The sequence below is a fragment of the Phodopus roborovskii genome, unplaced genomic scaffold (genome assembly GCF_943737965.1).
Source record: "Phodopus roborovskii unplaced genomic scaffold, PHOROB, whole genome shotgun sequence".
NCBI classification, from domain to species: domain Eukaryota; kingdom Metazoa; phylum Chordata; class Mammalia; order Rodentia; family Cricetidae; genus Phodopus; species Phodopus roborovskii.
Window position 1 is genome coordinate 17,153,809 of NW_026126408.1, and position 20,788 is coordinate 17,174,596.

General features: G+C 41.8%; 1 protein-coding gene across 1 annotated transcript in view; it reads left to right on the plus strand.

Annotated features, from left to right (window-relative positions):
* Positions 1-20,379, plus strand: part of Ttc27 (tetratricopeptide repeat domain 27) — a 121,246-nt gene extending 100,867 nt beyond the window's left edge. Inside the window, exons 16-20 of the mRNA XM_051181867.1 lie at positions 103-268; positions 13,624-13,821; positions 15,502-15,613; positions 19,144-19,244; positions 20,160-20,379. Of these exons, the coding sequence (XP_051037824.1) occupies positions 103-268; positions 13,624-13,821; positions 15,502-15,613; positions 19,144-19,244; positions 20,160-20,282 (700 nt within the window). The 3' untranslated portion in view covers positions 20,283-20,379. The remainder of the gene's footprint in view (positions 1-102; positions 269-13,623; positions 13,822-15,501; positions 15,614-19,143; positions 19,245-20,159) is intronic.
* Positions 20,380-20,788: the final 409 nt, after the last annotated feature.

Genomic DNA, 20,788 nt, shown 5'->3' on the forward strand with positions numbered 1-20,788 from the left:
TGAAGAGCAGCCATTCACATTTCGTTTATGTGCACTTAGCTGTGATTTTCCTAATTGGAAAGAATTCATTGTTCCTTTCTTTAAAAATCTAACCTCTTGCAGAGTCAAAGCTTTTAGAACTTTACAAGAAGCTCTGAAATGCAACTATGAACACTGGCAAATCTGGGAAAACTATATTCTCACCAGCACGGACGTTGGGGAATTTTCGGAAGCCATTAAAGCTTACCACCGGCTCCTGGACCTTCGAGACAAATACAAAGATACTCAGGTAGGGGATTCACATTTTGTTACTTTAGTTTGTGTTTTATACTGATTTTTTTCTATTCTGTGATATGTGTTCTTTGCTATTGAACACATGTAATATATGTAAATTGCATCTCTGTTCTTTATTCAGCCATTTCCAATTACTTACAGATTCTGACATTTCAATGTTAAGTGTGTTGGTGCAGTCACACATAGATTTGCTGCAGCTCAGTTTTGCAAATCTGACTTATGGTTTACATACATACATACATACATACATACATACATACATACATACATACATACTGTCAGTGTGCAAAGATGAAGTAGAAGCTCTTTGCATTATTCATTACTTTGGTTAACTCCATACCTTCCGTGGTTTGTATTAGTGGAAGTAAATTCTGTATGCAGTCATGCAACACTTTCTACATGCTTTGGAAGGTTTGAACAATATAGAAATAATGGGTGGTATTTTGTTTATAACACCAAAGAGACAGTCTTTTTGGTTAGATGAAGTTACTAATGAAGAAAGTATTGGAGATTTTACAGCCACTGTGTTTGCTGTCTAGTGGCAGAAACAGACAAGACCTTTGGGGTTGAATTATAATAGACAGCAATGTACAAAGAGAAAATACTCAAGAATTTATGGGGTTATGTAGTCAGAGTGCTACAAAACAGCACTTTTAGCTCTTGTAAGAGTCCACATATGCTATTTAAAATGATGTGATTGTATTTATATAAACAATACAAAATAAACAACAGAAGTAACATCTAATATATGATAACACCTTGCAGATCTTATGGCATAAATACCCCAGTTCTAAACACAGCTTATCACAGCCCTGTCCTTAACTCACCTGTGTTTGACTCATGTGCATGTTTTGAAAGCATAACTGTAATTGGCTAAGTTAACTTTAAGGCTTTGTTCCATGTAATTCACTGGGAAAGTAGAACTTCAAGTAGAATACCCACATGGAGGAGAGATGCTAGTTTTCAGTTGGTCCTCCTCCTCATACTCTCCTCTACCATCTTTACGCTGTAAGTATTGTCCACTATAGAAAGAAGGGTTCTATTTTAGCTTATAGAGATTACTTTAAATGCTCGCTAGACTGAGAGTGTGGCTCAGTGAAAGAGCCTACTTGTTTCTCATGCACACTTTACCCTTTGGTACAGGGCACAGATGATGCTCGGGACAGATCTCAATGTATTACCGTTCACTCCTCTTCTGTACTTCATTTTGTATGTTTCAGCTGTGGTTTTTATGTCTGTCTTGACTAAGAAAGATTATAGAAGCTTGTTTTTAAAACCTCAGGGAAAGTGTAAATCATTTGAATTGACATTATTTTCCATTTTACACTTGAGATTAATTTTATGAGCCACAGCACCATTTACATGTCACTGCCCACCGAGTTTCTCTGCTTCACTAACACTCTTACAGTTTGAGTAGGGGATGTTTCCCATGGGCTTATGATTTGAATGCTTTGCCAGAGCTTGCAACACTTTTGAAGAAGGTTGGGACAGGCTGGTGGGAATGGGCTGTAAAGGGTGGGTCTTAAAATGTTGCATCAGCCCCTGGTTCCAGTCTGCTTTCTCTACCTCCTACTCAGTGTGCCATGTGAGGTGTCTCTGCCACACATTCTTTCCTCCACGAATGCCATGTCCTTTAATGAACTGCAATCCTTTGAAATGTGAACCAGCATAGATCTTATTTTCTTAAGTTGTTCCTGTCCTGCAGTTGGTCAAAGTGACCACCAAAGTAGCTATATAGTCAGAGCACAAAGGGACCTTCTTAGGTTTGTGTGTCTGTGAAGACTGTTTATTCCTGAGGCAAGGTCTTTCACTGAACCTGGAGCTTACTGATTTGGCTAGATCGACTGGCTGACGAACTCTTGGGATCCTCCTGTCTCTGCCTATTAAGCATTAGATTTGAAGGTGTGTACTGTTGTGTCTGGAGATTGAACTCATGTCCTCATGGTTGCAAAGCAAGCAATTATTTGATGAGCTATCTTCCCAGCCCCTAAGAGAACTTAGGTGCCAGTGCCTAAGGAAGTGAGACACTCCCCTACTTCCTGTTATGACTTACATGGACAGTGTCTAGTGGGATTCTGCTTGTCAATTATACTGGCTGCTTGACCAAGCCATCTTCTCTTTAATGCCCCTAAGTGGCTGTGTTAAGGCAACCTGACACCACTTTTCTGCTGTCATTTGCCTTTGATTTTTAGTGTCTCATCCACTTTCTGGTGTGAGTGGGCTTGTCCTTCTAAGCCATTCCCTTATAACCCTCAGTAATCTGGAGATTCATCAAGGACTAGTACTATTTCTCACTGGCTTTGAGGGTACAGAACAAGTCCCAATCATCCTTTCATGCTTGACACCAAGCGGCCCATCTAGAGCGTTCTCCTGGGAGAGAATAGGAGCTGGACTGTGTGGTCCGTGGTATGTAAGCACAAGATGGTGTGGGGGGTGGTGGTGGGGGGTGGTGGTGGTGGTGGGGGGTGGTGGTGGGTGGTGGTGGGGTGGTGGTGGTGGTGGGGCATCTGTCTTCTCTGCCATTCTTCCCTGCTTTCTAAGGAACACAGGGGACAAGTCAGATGGGACATGATAAAGTGATCACTCACATTTACTGAGAGCTCTCTGTGTTGGATCCTATTCTGGTACTTCGCATGCATTAGCTCATCTAATTCTCACCACAGCTGTGTGGGATAGGTTTGTGCTATCATAGGCTATATCTGACTCTGGAATGTATGTGAATTTATATCTCCACTCCCTGTCCCTTTCCTTATCTTAAAGGAAATGATGGTTCAAATAAAATAGCCATCTAAAGATTATTTTGAAAAGGCATTTCTTTTATATCATAAAGAGTTATGATGTTCAAGGGAATGCTGGTTTTCATTGACTTTGGTATATCAGTTATGCTAAAACTGAGACAAATGTTTCGGAAAAAAAGCAAGAAGATGTGGAACAATTGTTCTGTCTAGATGATTCCTGTCTCTTGGACGTATAGCAGCTGAATGGGATTGGTGAATTTGTTTGAATTTTCTTTTCCAGCTTTGGAGTGTCCTCCCTTAGGATGAAGCAATGTGTTATGGTGTGTAGCTGGTACTGCCATGTTCGTCTGTGAGTGGATGTGTGAGAGGAAAGGGAGTTACCGTGCTAGCTTCAACAAAACCACTCTGCGAGTAATTATTTGGTTCTAAAGATACAACTCTTGAGTTGTTTCTTTGGCTAACAAATAAAAGTAACAGTAAATAGACACAAGAAACACATTTCAGGGAAATATTTAAGTGTTTTTCAGAAAAAGAAAAAAAAATCTTTTTTGGGGAAGTGGGGCAGGACCTCTGTACATAGCCCTGACAGTCCTGGAACTTACTATGTAGACAGGACTGGCCTTGAACTACCTGTGCTGGGATTAAAGGCATGTGCCTATGCTCTGGTCCATATACAGTTTTCAACCATAGCTAAATTGTGCTGGTTTCCATTTACAATTTTGTAATCCCATGTGTTTCTTTGCACATTGTCTTATGGAAACTTGTATGAAAATCTGGTTGTTTATGCGATAAAATTATTAGAATTTATTTACATTCATGGCCAGTTAACATTTTAAATTCTTATTTTGTTCTCTTTATTCCTATATTCTTATTATTTCATTATTCTCAATATCAGTGTGTGATACAAACTTTCATAGAGTGACACTTTATCTAAGCATGAATATTTATTTTAATGTGCATGAGTGTTTGCCTATGTGTATGTGTACCGTATGCATGCAGTGCCCATGGAAGCCAGAAAGAGGGCATTGGATCCCTGGGACTGGAGTTACAGACAGCTGTGCGCTGCTGTATAGTTGCTGGGAATTGAACCTGGGCCTTCTGGAAGAGCAGCCAGTGTTCTTAACCACTGAGCCATCTTTCCAGATACAAAGCATGGATATTTCAACAACTTTATAATTAATTTCATTAAAAGTTGAATTTTTTTTTTTTTTTTTTTTTTTTTTTTTGGGAACAGTCAAGAGTCTCTGGATTCTTGAGACTGCCCTCCTGCAGTCCCAATGTGTGCACGGAGAGTCAGCAGTTGTTTTGTGAAATGTTGTATGTGAGGCCCATTGAGCAGCATCACATGCTTTCTAGGTGTCAACTGTTAGAGCTGTTAGCCTGATACATTTGGATGTAACTACTGAATGTTTTTTCTGGGTAACTAATGACTTGCCCAGGTCAGATGACCCTCATTACACTGTAGAAAACCCTCAGACATTCAGGTGTATAACAGCATGGGCAGATCATGTATCTGTTTGTTTCTTATGAAAACCTTAAGTGGCTGTCTATAGAAAAGTCATAGAATTCTGATGGCACTGGTTAGCTTCTGCAGCCATAGGCAGGATCACTTTCTAGTGGCTAAGTTTTCCTTGACACAGAGTCCTGGTTACTTGAAATAGGTTCTGGCATATCCAGCTTTGTAGTGTATTGTCTGTCAATAATGCATTACAGCAGTCAGTGTGCACCATGGCAGTTGGTAGATGGCCTGGAATGTTTTTATCTTAAGTAAAACTTAATTTGACTCAGTATATTTGGTAGCAGTTGTCTTCAGAAAAATCTCTGATATTCTTTTATTTAAAAATATTGACCCCATTCTATTTTAAGTTGCTTTGAAATTCTTTTTATCTTTTCCTTCCTGTGTACTTTTGATGGTTCTTATACTTTTTATATGGATTATAGTTAATTTTTCCCTTCGTAAGTATATAAAATGTATACATATGTATTTATTATAATGCAGACAATGGTGTAAACTATTGTTTTTTTCTTCTTCCAGTATTTATAAAGGGAATAAGTGGGTGGGCCTTACCTGTATAAATTTGTTGTTGTTTTCTTCAACCTTAATTTTGAGTGAAGTATAGATTGGTAAAACTCGGGAAGGGCATTCTGTAAGGCACTATCTAGTTTGTTTCTAACATCTGTACTTTAGAGCATCTGTGTTTACATACATTCTCTTGTTTACTGATCATTAAACCTGATCTTTGTTTTTGTAATTCGTCCTTGTTCAGTTTCCAGGTTTCTACTCTCGTGAATAGTGGGTGCACAAATCCTTGTGTAGATGCTTCTGTCCTTGAACAAATTTTAAGTGATCTGTTATTTCTTCATGGTTTCTTGTTTTTAGACTTATTTTTGATAACTTATCTTAGTTATAAAGGAAAACTTTTGTAGTTTCTCTATATAACTGTCCTAGAGCTTGCTCTATAGACCCGGCTGACCTCCAACTCACAGATTCTTCTGCCTCTTGCCTCTTGAGTGCTGAGAGTTAAAGGCATGAGCCACCATGCCAGGCTAAAGGAAAACATTTAATCGGGGCTGGTTTACAGTTCAGAGGTGTAGTCTGTTACTGTCATGCCAGGCATGGTATGCATGGCACACAGGTAGGCATGGTGCTGGAGAGGTGGAGAGGTCCACAGACAACAGGAAGAGACACTGGAACTGGCTTCTGAAACATCAAAGCCCACCCCCAGTGATACATTTTCTTCAACAAGGTCACACTTATTCCAACAAGGCCACAACTCTTTGTTTGCTTGTTTGTTTTGTTTTGTTTTATATATTCTAATACAACCATTACTCCCAGTTTTTGTCACTGCAGAGGCTTCTTATGTCCCTTTCTAGTCAGCTGAGGCACCACTCTTACCCCAACTAAGAAATTACCTTCAAATTTCTGTCACCACAGTTTAGTGTTGCTTTTTCTCAAGTATTACATAACTATCATATATAGTTGTATATTGATATTCTTCATGTAGATTTCTGTTTGATATTTTCTTTGGAATCATAAAATGGTGCTATTGATGGACAGCAGGGCAGGTTGCCAACCAAATTAAAGTCTTAGGATAAATGATGATTGAGTATTACCTGAGAGAAAAGAGAGAGGAAACAGATCCACTTTGTATAATTACAGCTTTGGAAAATAGATGCTATCTCCAGTCTACTGCCAAGGAATCATAGGCTCAGCAGGCTAAGCTAATAAAGTTGATGTGTTCTAGCTGACAGACAGTGGAGAGCAGGGGAGCCAGGGCCAGAGACCTGGCCTCTTTAACTTAGAGCCGTGTGTGTGTGTGTGTGTGTGTGTGTGTGTGTGTGTGTGTGTGCATGCGCGCACACACGCGTGCGCCTGCCTGCCTGCCTGCCTGTAATTGCATACACACAGGCCTGTGTTGGTTGTCTTCTTCAGTGGCTTGTCACCTTGTTTTTTGAGACAGGGTGTCTCACTGAACTGGAACTATATACTTGGCAAGAATAGGTAGCCAGCAAGTCCCAGGGGTTCTCCTGTCTCTGCCTCTCTAGTGCTAGGATTACAGGTCACACTGACACTCCCAGTGCATGGCCTGGGGCTGTGGATTCAAACTGAGGGTCTCATGCTTTTCCAGCAAGTAGCTTACTGACTGAGCCATCTCCCTAACAACATACTGCCACAACTCTTTAGAGTTTTGTTTGTTTGTTTGTTTGTTTGTTTTTTATTGAGAAGGAACACCACAGAAAATGCTAAGCTGGCTATCTTCTAACTGGGGTTTGGGGAAGCCAAGAGTTAGGGTTAATGGTCCAGGAAACAGCATCTTACTTAGAGACCTCCAAGTGGAGAGCAAAGTTAGCCAAATAAGGGAAGTTGGAAATTGCTTCATTTCTGGCCTGAAGCCCTCCTGGAAGTTTTTATAACAGGACCCAAGGTAGTCCTATGAGGACTCAGGGGGCTAAAGTCTGTGAGTGGGCCAAGATTGTGATGAGATTTGGGTGACGACCTCAAGGTTAGTGCTAGGGAAGAGGATGGACATGCATTCTCTTTTGCCAGGATTCTCCAGTGTTTGTGTTAGGATTGCCTCCCCATTGTGTGAGGCCTCTCTGGAAAGCAGTGTGGTCCCTCATAATCATCTGCACTTGGTGCATTCCTCAAGCTTGGTCTGGGATAGAGGTGAGAAATACACGTTGTTCTGTTTTGTTTGTATATAGTCTACAACAAAAAGGCCCACCAAACCAGGAATCCTTCATCTGGCAAAACTGAGTAGCTGGGAATGGTAGTATGTGCCTGTATTCCAAGTATTGAGGAGTCAGAGGCAGAAGGATCACACAGCTTGAGGGCAACTCAGGCTACTTAACACTACCTAGTTCAAATAATAAAAAACACACAAAGAAATGAGGGACAAATTATGACATTCCTAGAGATTTTCAAGAAATCCAAAGGATTTGTTACCCCAAGCCTACCATTTAGGAGGTTCTGGCAGGAGTGTTGAGTATTTGGAAGACAGCTATGCTCACCACTATACCACCAACAAAAGTGTTGAGTATTTGGATGAAATGAAAGAATAATAACTCAGATGAGGTCATACTAGACATAGTGTATAAGCACTATATTATCAAGTATGTAACCTTACTTTGTTTTCTACATGCTTTAAAAAACTCATTTAACTGTTGTTTGTAACTCTATAGTTTGTTTCTGTATAGTTTGAAAACTACTGCATTTAAATAATTTATTCCTGTATGGGGCACACAGCATCTAGACTTAATTTATTGATATAAGTAATGGAAAGAGGCATATGCAGAGTTAGAGAAGCAAAAGGTTTTTGTGTTATTGAATCTTAAGCATATACATATAGTACTCTGCCAAACTAAGACTAAGCCTTCCATGTTTTCCTCAAGTGCACATGGACATTTCCTAATAGAGGCCACATGTTTATTCTCAAATTAATCTCAGTAGATTTGGAAGGAATATTTTATAAAATATCTTCTGTGAATATCACAGGGTGAAATTAGAAATAAAAGCGAAAACCAATAGTGAAACCAACAAATTTACAGAATTGTGGACAATAAACAATATACTTTTAGATAATCCGTAGATGTGGTGTTTGAATATGAATGGCTCCCATGGGTTCATAGATTTGAATGCTTGGTCACCCAGGAATGGCACTACTTGAAAGAATTAGGAGGTGTGGCCCTGTTGGTGTGGTAAGTGTGTCACTGAGGTAAGCTTTGAGTTTTCAGAAGCCTAAACCAGACCCAGTCTCCCTCTCTCTTTTTCTGCTGTCCAAGAGTCTGCAAACAGAACTCTCAGCTACTTGTACAGTGCCATAGTGTTCCCTGCCATGACAATAATGAACTCAACCTCTGAAGCTGAAAGCAAGCCCCAGGTGAATGCCTTCTTTTTAAAGAGTTGCTGTAGTCGTGGTGTTTCTTCTAAGACAGTAGATTCAAAATCAGAATGAACTTAGAGACAAAATGAAAATACAACATTAGATCTTAGGAGACACAGTAGAAGTATTGGTAAGTTGGACATGGGAGGGCAGGGACTTCCTTCTTCACTGTTGGCACCATTTTGGCAAAAAGCTAGAATGTGATTTTGATTCATTTAGATAATTTTATTTTATTTCTCTGTCCCATATTTATCATAATAAGCTATATCATTGTCATTTTTTTTAAACATCTATTAAGCATCCAGGCTTCAGATATGTATTTAGATTGTTTAATGATGTACCACCAAATGAGCTCCAAATGAACTAAATATATGCCAAATACTTTGTCTTCTAGAAAAATTAGGAATAGAAGAGAATGCTTGCTAAAGTTCTTGAACTCTGAGGCAATAAAGGAAAACTGGAAGGAATTTTATGACCACATTAAAAAACCATGTGACAAATATTTATAACAAATAAGAAAGGCAAAAAAGCTAATAATATCTTTATGATATAAAGAGTTAACATCTGCTGTAGGAATGGAGGAGGCTGAATGTAGAATTCATGAACACATCCAAATAAGTATGAGAATGTAGTACATAATAGCAACACATTTTAAAATCAGTATGTACAAAGTAGTTAGCCAGACATTAAGTCCAAACACTTAAGTTCTGCATTCATCCATAATCCAAAATAAGTTCTGATGGACAAAATATTTAAAGTGGAATTCTAAACAGAATGATTCATTAGGCAAGTATAGACTTGGGAATTAGGCAGCCTGAGATTGTCCCCCACCAGCCATGTGACCTTGGGCAGGTTAGTGAACCACTTCATGCCTCAGTTTCAGAAGGTAGGGATCAAATGGCAACTGTCTCACAGGAAGGAGTGCATTGCATTTAAAAATAGTTGTCATTGTCATCGTCACACAGGTAAAACCATAAAGCATTACAGGGAAATTTGGTAAATATTTTTATGAGCTTGTGGGTAGAGGAAGCACATATAATCATGAAATCATAAAGATGAAGAGGTTTGCCATGTAAAACTTGTGCACATGGAGGGGAAGGCACTTCTGATCAGTGAGTAAAGTGTGGGGTCGCCAGTCACTGAGGAGACAGGCTTTGAGGGTGACATTGTTTTGTGACTTCCTGCACCTAAGCCAGGCTTGGGAAGAGCTTATTTGAACTTTTCATATTGTCTTGGTTCTCTCTAGAGCTGCCATAACAAATTTCTTCATACTTGTTGTCTATGTAGAAGTCTCTTCTCATCCTTCAGCTCTGGAATTCAGAAATCCAAAATTGGAGTGTTGACTTGTCACCTTCCTAAAGATTTGGGGAGAAGTCCTTCTAGTTTCTAGTGGTCTTGGATCTCCCTCCTCATATGGCACGAGGCTTCAAACTCAGCCATGTCTGTATTCCCTTCCCTTTGTGTCTGAGCTCTCTTATGTGGAAGAAATCACTGGAGACTTCCAATCCTAGCCACTGGAGGGATCACCTGGGTCCCGTGTGACCTCATTGTCACTGATTGCATCTACAAAGACCCTGTCTCCCCAACACTCATATTCTGGGGCTCAGGGTGAACATGAATTTGGAAGAAAGTTTATTTTGCCACAACTTTATATTCCTTTTCATGGAGAAAACAGCTGTAGGGTGTGGTGTGGATATTGGAAGTCTCCAGAACAGATCTAACATCTTGCTGGGAGCTAGTGGAAGCCGTAGAGGTGACATGTGCAGAGGTGCCTTGAGGGGAAGCCAGAGAACCTTCAGCTAGTCAAGGGCTTTCCTTTAGACACTGTCAGGGACTTGGATAGGAACAACAGGGAGATGCTAAGCATAGGAGTCGTCTGGGTAAGTAGAAGATTGTGTGTTTATGGCATGTGTGAGGCCCTCGGTGCAGTCACCAGCACTGGGGGAAACAGAACTTGACAGATAATAAATCTTTTCAAGGAAAGACAAGTGGGGCCAGCAAGATGGCTCAGTGGGTAAAGGTGTACTCACTCACACACACACACACACGCAGACACACACTCTCACACACACACACATTCACTCACATACACTCATACATGTACGCACGCACGCGCACACACACACACATACACACACACACACACACACACGCCCAGCATGCATGCACATGTGTTTTAAAATAAAATGAGAGGCATGCATTTGGTCATTATGTAATATTAAGAGACAGCCCTGGAACATCAAGCCATGAAGAACAAAATAGAATTTCTAAAGAAGGCTTTTGGAGATAATGAAATTAACCACCAAGATAAAAGTTATGTATATAAATAAGTACATACATAATTGGGAGACTGTTCCAAACTCTCATTAGGTCTAGAAAGGCATCCAGACCTATGAAGAGTGTTCAGACTGAAGAACTCTTCAGTGTAGACTATTAAGACTTAGTCTCAGAAAAAATGGCTATTGGATCTCCACTTATAATTAATTGCCAAGGAGATTTATCCCTTTAATGTGTCATGGTACAAACAGGGAAATATTACAAGGCATATTTACTTTTGTCCAAGTTAGCATTGTTTTCCAAGTATTCGTAAGTTATCTAGTCATGGAAACAAACCAAAGCCCTTACCTCTGCTCTGCTGCCTGCCCTTCTCGGTCCCTACGGCCAGCTCTTGGTGAGAGGTGTCTGCATCTCTCCCTGTGAAGGGCATCTGACAGGGTGTGTGTCCATGTCTGCAAGGCCCAGTCTCAGCCTCATCAGGCGCCAATGACTGCTGGTTCTTCACCTGGTTTTGGAATTTCCCGCTCACCTCACCAGATGCTTCCTAGCCTCTTTATCACCCTCTTGCCTTTCCCTCTCTGGGACCCAAGTATGGTCCCCTCACTGATTTTCTTCCTTGTAGTAGGGCTCTCTTAGACAACTCATTCATTCTTTCAGTTTTCTCTCTGACCTCTTTGAGGTGATGGTTAACTCCCTTCCTCATTGGCTCAGGTCATCTCATGCTTCGTGCTCTTTTCAGGTGGCCTGGTTTGTTCCCTGTTGGCTCATGCTTCAGTCAAAATACTGGTAGTCTGATGGATAATATATATTGGCGGGAGAGGCTAACACTAAAATGGAGCTCTTGCTGGTGTCCTGGGCCATAGCGGGTGCTCACACCTAATCACTCTGGCCTCTGCCACTAGCTGACTGGTTCCTAGGAAGCTCCTGAACCTGTAATGTAGAAGATCTTCAAGGGAAGTGGAACCAGGCTGTGTGAGCCTTTGATTCCTGCCTGCCATTTCCCTGCAGCTAAGACCCCTGGCCTCATATGCTCACGTGGTCCCTGGCTTGCACTGAGCTCAAATTGAGCTCACACTACTCTGTGTAGCAGTTGGGCCATGCTGATGGCATGTGGTGTATGGGTAGTAGGTAAAAGAAGAAAGGGCACAGTTCACTCCCTTTGCATCCATCTCTGAACCTTTGCATGTCTCCCCTTCCTTCCTGGCCACTTCTGTTCATTGGAGGATCTTTATGTTACTTACTTTCTTGACCCAGTAACTCAATGCTTTTTCAAGTAGTGTTGGGGGCTGGGACTCAGAGGAGCTAGCAACATGTGTTAGTTTACAATGAACAATAAAACTTTTACATTGGTGGGGAAATGAGTTCAGTGCACATTAAGAAAAATGTTAATTTCTTGGAAAGGAAATATATTTAATTCATAAACATTTGGAAATATTTAAGGAATGGTGAGGTTTAATTTCAGTGATACCTTTAAAAATACCTTTTATAGAACAATTTGCAGAGATTTTCATTCAGTGCACATCTCTATATACTCTTGCCCGCCCACTATGGGTTTAGGGAGAAACCTGGTGCTAGGGTAACTCCCAAGAATCCACAAGGAGGACCCTGGCTAAGGCTGCTAGCAGTGGTGGAGAGAGTTCCCAAACTGGCCTACCCCTGTAATCAGATTGAGGAATACCCCAACTATCATCATAGAGCCTTCATCCATTAATTGATGGAAACAGATGCAGAAATCCACAACCAAGAACTAGGTCGAGCTCCAGGAATTCAGTCAAAGAGAGGGAGGAGGGAACATATAAACAAGGGAGGTCAAGCTCATGATGGAGAAATCTACAGAGACAGCTGAACCAAGCTTGTGGGAGCTCATAAACTCTAGACCCACAACTGTGGAGACTCCAGGGGACTGAATTAGGCCCTCTGTATGTGGGAGACAGTTGTGAAGCTTGGACTAGCTGAAGGGCCCCTGGCAGTAGGACCACAATACAAACCTGGTATATGAGCTAGCTTGTTGGAGCTTACTCCCTGTGGTGGGATGCCTTGTTGAGCCTTAATGCATGGGAGAGGGGCCTGGCCCTACCCCAACCTATTGTGCCAGACTATGTTGACTCCTCATGGGAGCCCTTACCCGTGAGGAGGAGTGGACTGGGGGTGGGGTGTGGGGGAGGAAGGCAAGGAAGGGAGAGTTGTGGTTGGAATGTAAAATAAAATTAAAAAATAGAAAACCACCAACCAGTGTTATGAGCTCTGAGGTACAATTTGAGAACATGGCATTGTAGAAATTTGCTAAATGGCAGGCTGACTTGGAGTAGTGGGAGGGGAAAAGGTACCTTTTGAGGGTTGCATGCCAGTGCATTGGCAGCTTATCATTCAGCATTTAGGAACATCTTTAAACAGCAGTAGAATGGTGTCAACCCACAGTGCATGTGAAAGTCATGAGTCCTTCAGTAAGATAGAGGAGGCTGGACCTAGGACTTGTGGGAGTGTGGAGTCAAATCTGCTGCATTTGGGAGAAAAGAGAGAGAAGAGTGGAGGCTGGTACTCATTGCTGACTGCAAACAGTGTTCACCCTGAGACTAGGATGTGGGGCCTGATTCACTTTTAAAGGTGTGCAGGTGGGTGTGAAATGTTGGCAGAACCACCCAGAAGGTATTTAGGCAAAATCTTGAGGTTCCAGAGAGGATCCTGGCTGAAGTGCCATGTGTTGAAAACATGATGAAAGTGTGGGCCAACTCTTCAGAGAGTCCTCCAGTTGAGAAGAAACAAGGCTGCGACAAAAGAGCCCTCCAAGGAGCCTGGCAGGGAACATTAGAGAATGTGCTATAACATTAACAGTGATACCCAAATAAGGCCGCAGCATTTAGTATCTGATGTTGGAGCGGAGCCCTGGGCCTTTGTTACTATTTGATGGCTGCTAGCTCAGTGTTTTTTTTTTTCTCCATACATTTTTAAAGGTCCTTAACATTCTGGTCAGGGCAGTGGTGAACGGTATGGCTGATCGAAATGGAGACGTCGCCTCCAGCCTCAAAGGCAAGCTGCAGGAGTTGTTCGGCAGAGTGACTTCAAGAGTGACCAACGATGGAGAAGTCTGGCGACTGTATGCCCAAGTACATGGCAATGGGCAGAGCGAAAAGCCTGATGAGAATGAAAAGGTCAGGCAAGTCCTGGCCAGGTGTTGGTTGTGCACGCCTTTAATCCCAGCACTCAGGAGGCAGAGGCAGGTGGAGCTCTGTGAGTTCGAGGCCAGCCTTGTCCACAGAGCTAGTTCCAGGACAGGCTCCAAAACAATACAGAGAAACCCTGTCTTGAAAAACAAAACAAAAGAAAGAAAGAAAGAAAAGAAAAGGTCAGTGTTGGGCCTCTGTCTTTGCTCCCATGGGGAGAATAATAGATCTGTTTTTTTTTTTTTTTTTGAGTGACGGATGAGATCAACAATCTGAAACATAAAACTAACATGCTTAGATTCAGTGTGTGTGTATGCATACACACAGCAGATAATAGCCTCAGGCACCATCCACCTTTATTTAGACTTTACCAAGAGAGTCCCAAGGAACACCAGGGTCCCCCTGTTCCCACCTCCCCTGTGCTGGATGCACAAGTATGTGCTTCTGTGTCTTTTTCTTCCTTTTAAACACGTAACCCTGGGGATGGAACTCAGATCCTTGTGCTGACAAAGCAAGCAGTTGATTGGCCAAGCCATCACTCCAACCTTCAAATTCAGTTTTAAGTACTTTGAATTATGGGCATGCTAAGACTTAACAACACTCATCATTTTACATTTCATGAGTTTTTCTTCGGCAGCCATTGTGTTTCCTGCAGAAGGTTCTTTATCCTGCCCCCCTCCTGGATCTGCATCCACCAGATGCCGCATGCCCTCCACTTGCACCGCTTTCCATAGGCTAGTGGTTAAAGACAAAACCAAAAGAGTGTTTAGATCTAAGATGAGGCTACAGAAAGGAAAAAATTAACTAAGGAGACAGGAGAGGAAATTGCAAGTGCATGCCACATTGCAGGGGGCACCCTGCCCTTCCCTTCTTGCAGGGCAGTAGGTTGTTAATCCCACTCCAGTTGTGCCTATAGCCTCTTGTCTCCAGGTGCAAAGGAGCCCAGAGTTTCCAAGGCTGGAATCATTGTGTTGTGTTTCTTTTCAAAAAGATCACAGCAAATCAAATGTACTCCTTGTGTGGGCTTGTGTAGCCATGGTCCAGCTAATCTGTGTGATTCTTAGCTGTTCTTTCTTCCTTCTGTCCAAACAGCTGGTTTCTACCATGGCCTTGTTGGCCCACATAATATACATCTCATGCTGCATGCTATAACCTTCCATTTCTCCTGGATTGTGTACTTGTAGAAAATAAGAACACTCGGGGCTGGAAAGGTGGCTCAGCTGGTAAAGGCTAGGCTCACAAACAAAAATATAAGAAAATAAGAACATTCTTGCCTGCCACTTCTCCACCAAGAATTTTTAAGATGAAACAAAAGAACATTTTAAACATCTGTGAAATTATATACCTGTTAGCCAGCCCATAATTTTTATCAAGTTCGTGCCTTATTCTCTTACTGAATCTCTCAGCTTGGTGGCTGGAGGAAATCTGCACACTGGCCTTCATGTTTTCCTGGTTCTGGGAGAGGTGGCTGTCTAGAAAACATCCTTGCTTTCTCAGTTGTTTGTTGCTATTGGATGTGCATCCTAACCCCACTGGTAGTTACAGAGATGCCTCACGATACAGATGCTGGCTTTCAGTTTGGAATTTGTTCCATATGACTTCCCAGGAAGCAATTTGAAATGTGAAATCATTTTGTTGTCTTTAATATTGTCCTTTCTGTTTTCTTAGGCATTCCAGTGTCTCTTGAAGGCATACAAGTGTGACACACAATCCAGTTGTTGGGAGAAAGATGCTACAGCATTTAAGGAAGTTGTTCAAAGAGCCATAGGACTGGCACATGGTATTTGATATCCATTATCATATTTTAATGCAGTCTTCCTTTATAAAATAGTGTTAGTCAGAAACCAGGTTCCATTACAGGTACTTTCTGATTACTCCAATATATTGAAATTGTTGTATTTAATTCAGAAACATTTATAGAATATCTGCAATTTAGTAGACACTAGAGAAAGAGCCACATAATAATAAGCACATGAGATAACTCAGGACAGAAGCTTAAATGCTGCTTGAGTGAGTGACAGCTAGAACCCTTAGAGTATGAAATAGTTTCCTCCCAAGCAGCATTTACTGCCCACAGAGTCTGTTGATTATGGTGTGTTAAGGAAAATCAGTAGCATTTCCTTAACTGACAGGAATGCCAAAAAGATCATCAAAACATGCAGATTTCTGGGGTACTGTCTTTGGGAAATTTAGGGTCTATAATTGGGAGGGGAGACAGCCTTACCTATAATAAAATGTTTGTAAGATAAATATAGTTCAGGTTTAAACCACTCTTGCATTATCAAAAAGTACCATCTAAATCCAGTGATGAATTGTTTATATTGATATTTGAGTGTGGGTATGCTATGCCCTGGGAATACAGTTCCAGTTGCACGCAGCCTTGAGAACTGAATCACAAGGACTCCTACCCCTGATAGTGACAGCAAATGGGAGCCAGCAAAGAGCAGTGTGAAGAGCAGAGCTTTGGAACCAGGGACACTAACACTCCAGGACCACCGTTACTACATACTTGCTGGTGATGCTGAGTCAGTGACTTAATGTCTCCTGGCCTTTGATTGTGGGTGGAATGGGAGAATTCCTACCTATGCTGTTAGGAAGAGTCCACAAGTGCTTTTCAGTACTTCGTAGTATTTTACATGTTGTTGAAATATGAACCTCCCCCAAAGCCCCCCTCCCCTCCGTTTCTTCTGAAATAGAGGGACTGGCCCATAAGGAGCTCCAAGAGAGAAAAGTGAGTGGCAGGGATAAAGTTTAACTGCCTATAAAGAAGTCACAGAACATTCAAATGGTTCAGAATGGACTTAGTAGTTAATAATTCTACTCAGGGCCTTTCAGATCTTTGACTGGCAGAATGTAAATGTCCTGTTTCCTGGACCACCTAGCCATAAGGTAGAGGGGCTGAACTCTGGCTGGAAGGTAGAAAGTTCGAGGTGATTACAGGATAAAACTGTTTTGGGGTGGGTGGCTATAATTCTGTGACCGGTGCTTGCCTCTTGGTAGAGGAAGCCAGAGGGGGGGTTTTGTTTTTTTATCTTTGGCCTTTGTAGATGTGGTACTATGTCTGGGGAGCCTCCACTGATGTGTGCATGGTTGGTTCACTCTGAAGATTCTTATTTTAACTGTGAGCAGCCGGCTCTGTGATGGACAGACAGACCGAGATAGTTTCTGTATTCACCAAGTGCTGGCTGTACACCCTGTGTACCAAAACTGTGTAGGTCAGAGAAGTTCTCCAGAAAACCTTTTTCTGGCAGCTTGGTACAGGTTTTAAACCGTTGTTGGCACCTTTCCCATAGGGTGACTTCTGGGGAAGACAAGTGTCTGTTCTCTTGAATGAGTCATGTGTTGCATTCTAATGCAAGCAGGATTGAGTAAATGCTTTATATCTATAACAGCAACTCTTAACTTTGTTGCATTGTACTCAAAGAATGAACTGGGTTTCTGTTACTTCCTTCCTTTTTTGCCCCCCTGCCCCATCCCCTGTTCCTTCACAAACACACACCCTTATGAAAAGGAAATACAGCATTTTATAAATCTTGGTGCCTGTTGGATTGCCAAGGGTAAGCTTTGCCATGGGCTTTGGCAAGATCAGGACAAACAGCAATCCTGGAGTATGGAGACCCTGTGCCCTGGTGCTGCCCTTGTGTTGCTTGCAGCGTCAGGGAAGATGGGCATTTTCAGTCTCCAAAGCTCCCCATCCCTGCTGTCTGAATGCCTTTTGAGAGAGAAATTGAGATGGGAACTAATAGAATGTGTGTCTTCTTTGTTTTCTTCAAATTGATTTCTTTTTTTTTTTTTTTTTTTTTTTTTTTTTTGAGATAGGATCTCTCTATGTAGTCTTGGCTGGCCTGGAACTCAGTCACTGTGTAGATTAGTCCGGCCTTGAACCCAGAAAGATCCTGGGTTCTGTTGCTGCCTCCCGAGTGGTAGAATTAAATGCATGTACCACCATACCTCGATTTTAAAACTAGAACTACAGGTGTTTCTGGTATTTGCAAGTAGGCATTAAGCCATTTGTATACCTCTGCTGCAGTAGTGGCAACTCTTCCCTACAGAGAAGGGATAGACTGGGCCCTCGGAAAGTGGGCTTAACATTGCTAATTAGCATGCATCCAACATGAAACTTAACTGAAGTCTAATCATTATTCTAAAATAGAAACATCAAACCCAGTTCTTGCTGACCACAGATATTATTAATTAATGTCAAAGCTATTTTGTTAGGCCATAGGCTATTTCTCCTGATTGCTTACAGTTTGCAGCTGTCGTCTGTGACAGTGTAGTTGTAAAACAGGATCTGCTTTTGAATTTAGTGAATATCATTTTTTAAATGTATTGTTTTAGGTGTATGAATGTTTTTCTGCATAAATGTCAGTGTACCATGTGAGTGCAGTGTCTGAAGAGTCTAGAAGAAGGCATCAGATCTCCTGGAACTGGGGTCTAGATGGTTGTTGGGAATTGAACCTAAGTCCTTGGGAAGAGTGGCAAGTACTCTTAACCCCTGAGCCATGTCTCCTCAGCTCATGAATATAATTTTAAGAGAGAGAAGCAAGAGCATTGGAAAGATCCCAGGCACCTGTTAGGGTGGAGGTCTTCACCGGTTCTTAGAAGGCATTAACAGCCAGTCTTCCTCCATGGAGGCATATGTAAGTCTCTCCAGAATGCTGGAGGCACTTTCTAGAGCTGATGCCAGATATGGCCCAGGAGCACGAGTGTCTGGCCTTGCTCACAGTCCCTAAATGAACACATGCAGATTATTAGTGCCGGTTCTCCCAAAATGCCGTAAAATTGGGATGTAAAAAATACAGCAAGCATTTAAGCTTGGCACATCAGGCATGCCACTTTGCTGGGCCAGTGAGATCAGCAACTATGAGTCCTCTTTAGTGACTTGGGACAATGAATAGCCACATGAGCTGTGCAGCATCTGTTTGGTCCTCTGAGTGTGCCTTGTTTCTGGTAAGGGTTTGTTTGCCTAATCCACTAGTGTGTGCATGTGAATACATACATATGCGTGTGTACATACGTGTGGGATCCCTGCCTAATGTAACTCACCTGAATGCATGTATTTCCTTCAGAATTCTCCTTAGCCGTATTCTCCTGTATAAAGAAAAAGAAGGATAGCTGGAGTGTAACTCAGTAGTAGACGAGTGCTTGCCCAGCTCGCACAGGCCTGGGTTTGAGTTCCCAGTACCACCAAGGAGAAGGTGGAGGAGGAAGTAGGAAGTGAAGTTGACGATTGCAAACTCTTAGTAAATAGCTGCTTTTGAACCCGCAGACAATCAGTTCTACGGTGCTTTCCCTGTGTTTATCTTTCAGTGGCTATAAAATGCAGTGAGAGCAAGTCCAATCCCCAGGGAGCTGTACAGGCACTTTCTTCAGTTCGGCTCAATTTACGCGGTTTGTTATCCAGAGCGAAGGTGAGAATGATCCTCAAGTTCATTAAAACTGTTTGGGTGGAAGGTCATCAGCCTCCGGTCACTCCTGTTTAAAAAAAGGTTGTTGCCATTAGGTCCCAGTGGCTGATTCAGAAACAGAAAGAATTACCTCTGTGTGTCTCCTTGGAAACACCTTTCTTTCTAAGGAAACATCATTCTTTCTAAGCCTTAGTTTCCCTTGTTGAGAAGTAATACAAGTTCATTGTGACTTATAAGCACAGTGATTCCTATTGGAAATATGCTGTGTGTGTTCAGGTTCTTTGCCCAAAAGATGTATTTCTACTCAGCACACTGCAGCAGTATTTAAGTCAGTCTGTTAGGAAGTGCTATTCAGTAGTACAAATCTTCTCAACTTGTATGAAAACAATGTATAGAAAGCCAAATAAATTACATGCCACAGTGAGATACATTTCTGTTACATGCACATGTATGTATATACAAACCTACCTCTCCTCCCTGCCCATGTATGGTCATAAAATTCTGAAGCTGATTTTCTTGGTTGGCATGCACACTAAATAGAATTTTGTTTGGATGAATGATGTTCATTCATCCAAATACTATTGTATAACATTGACAAAAGCAATCAACATTTAAAGCATTTTCTATGAAGAACAAAGCAAGGGGTTGGACCAAGGCCTAGAGCACTCTAGACAAGTGCTCCACCACTGTGCTATAGTTGGAGATCTCTTGAATTGCCAGGTCAGGCACGCTGTTTAGATTTGTTAATTAGGCTTGTACCTTTGTGGGGTCCAAGCAAACGCTGCATTGCTGCTGCACTGTCAGGATAGTAGCATGCCAGCAGTGCTGGGAGTCTATATTGCTATGTTGATTCGATATACCTAGATTGTTTAGAGGAAATTTTCATCTTTTGATAGTCATACTGTTTTTATATTGCAGCAAAATTTTACAGATGTGGCCACTGGAGAAGTCTTTGGAGACCTAACCAATGAAATAGCAGCTATAGTTGCTTTGTTGGCTGAGCTGCAAGACCTAAGCAACCGGCTTCGAAACCGGTACTGACAGTGCCAAGCAGCTTGTGGCAAAGGCACTTTTGCCTTCTTGAATTCCTCCAATACCTGTGTATCTGTGGATTTTAAAATAAATTTATGTGCTGGCAGACAGGCTTATTTTGTGATGTTCTCAGATGCTTGCAGTTTTGAAGTTCATTAAACAGAAAGGTTGTTTGTACTTTGCCTAGTTATTGATAAGGTTGGTGTTTGCACTCTCGAGGCACTCCAGTACAAGGGGCCAGCCATACAGGGATCATCCTCAACCAGCCTATCATGAGTGCATCATTCCTTGGAAAAAAATTAGTGTAAATGATGGTGTGTGGGGGGGGGGGGGACTACCATTAGCTTGGCTACATTGTTGTCCAAAAATGATAAAAAAAAAGAAAAAAAAAAAAAAAAAAAATGGCAGTGGAAACATTTACACTTGTGGAGATTTTGTGTCGGTTTCACAGGCATGGGCTTGTCTGAGTTGGAAGTGTGAGTGTGGTTTAACTTCCAAATCAAGAAAATGCAAGA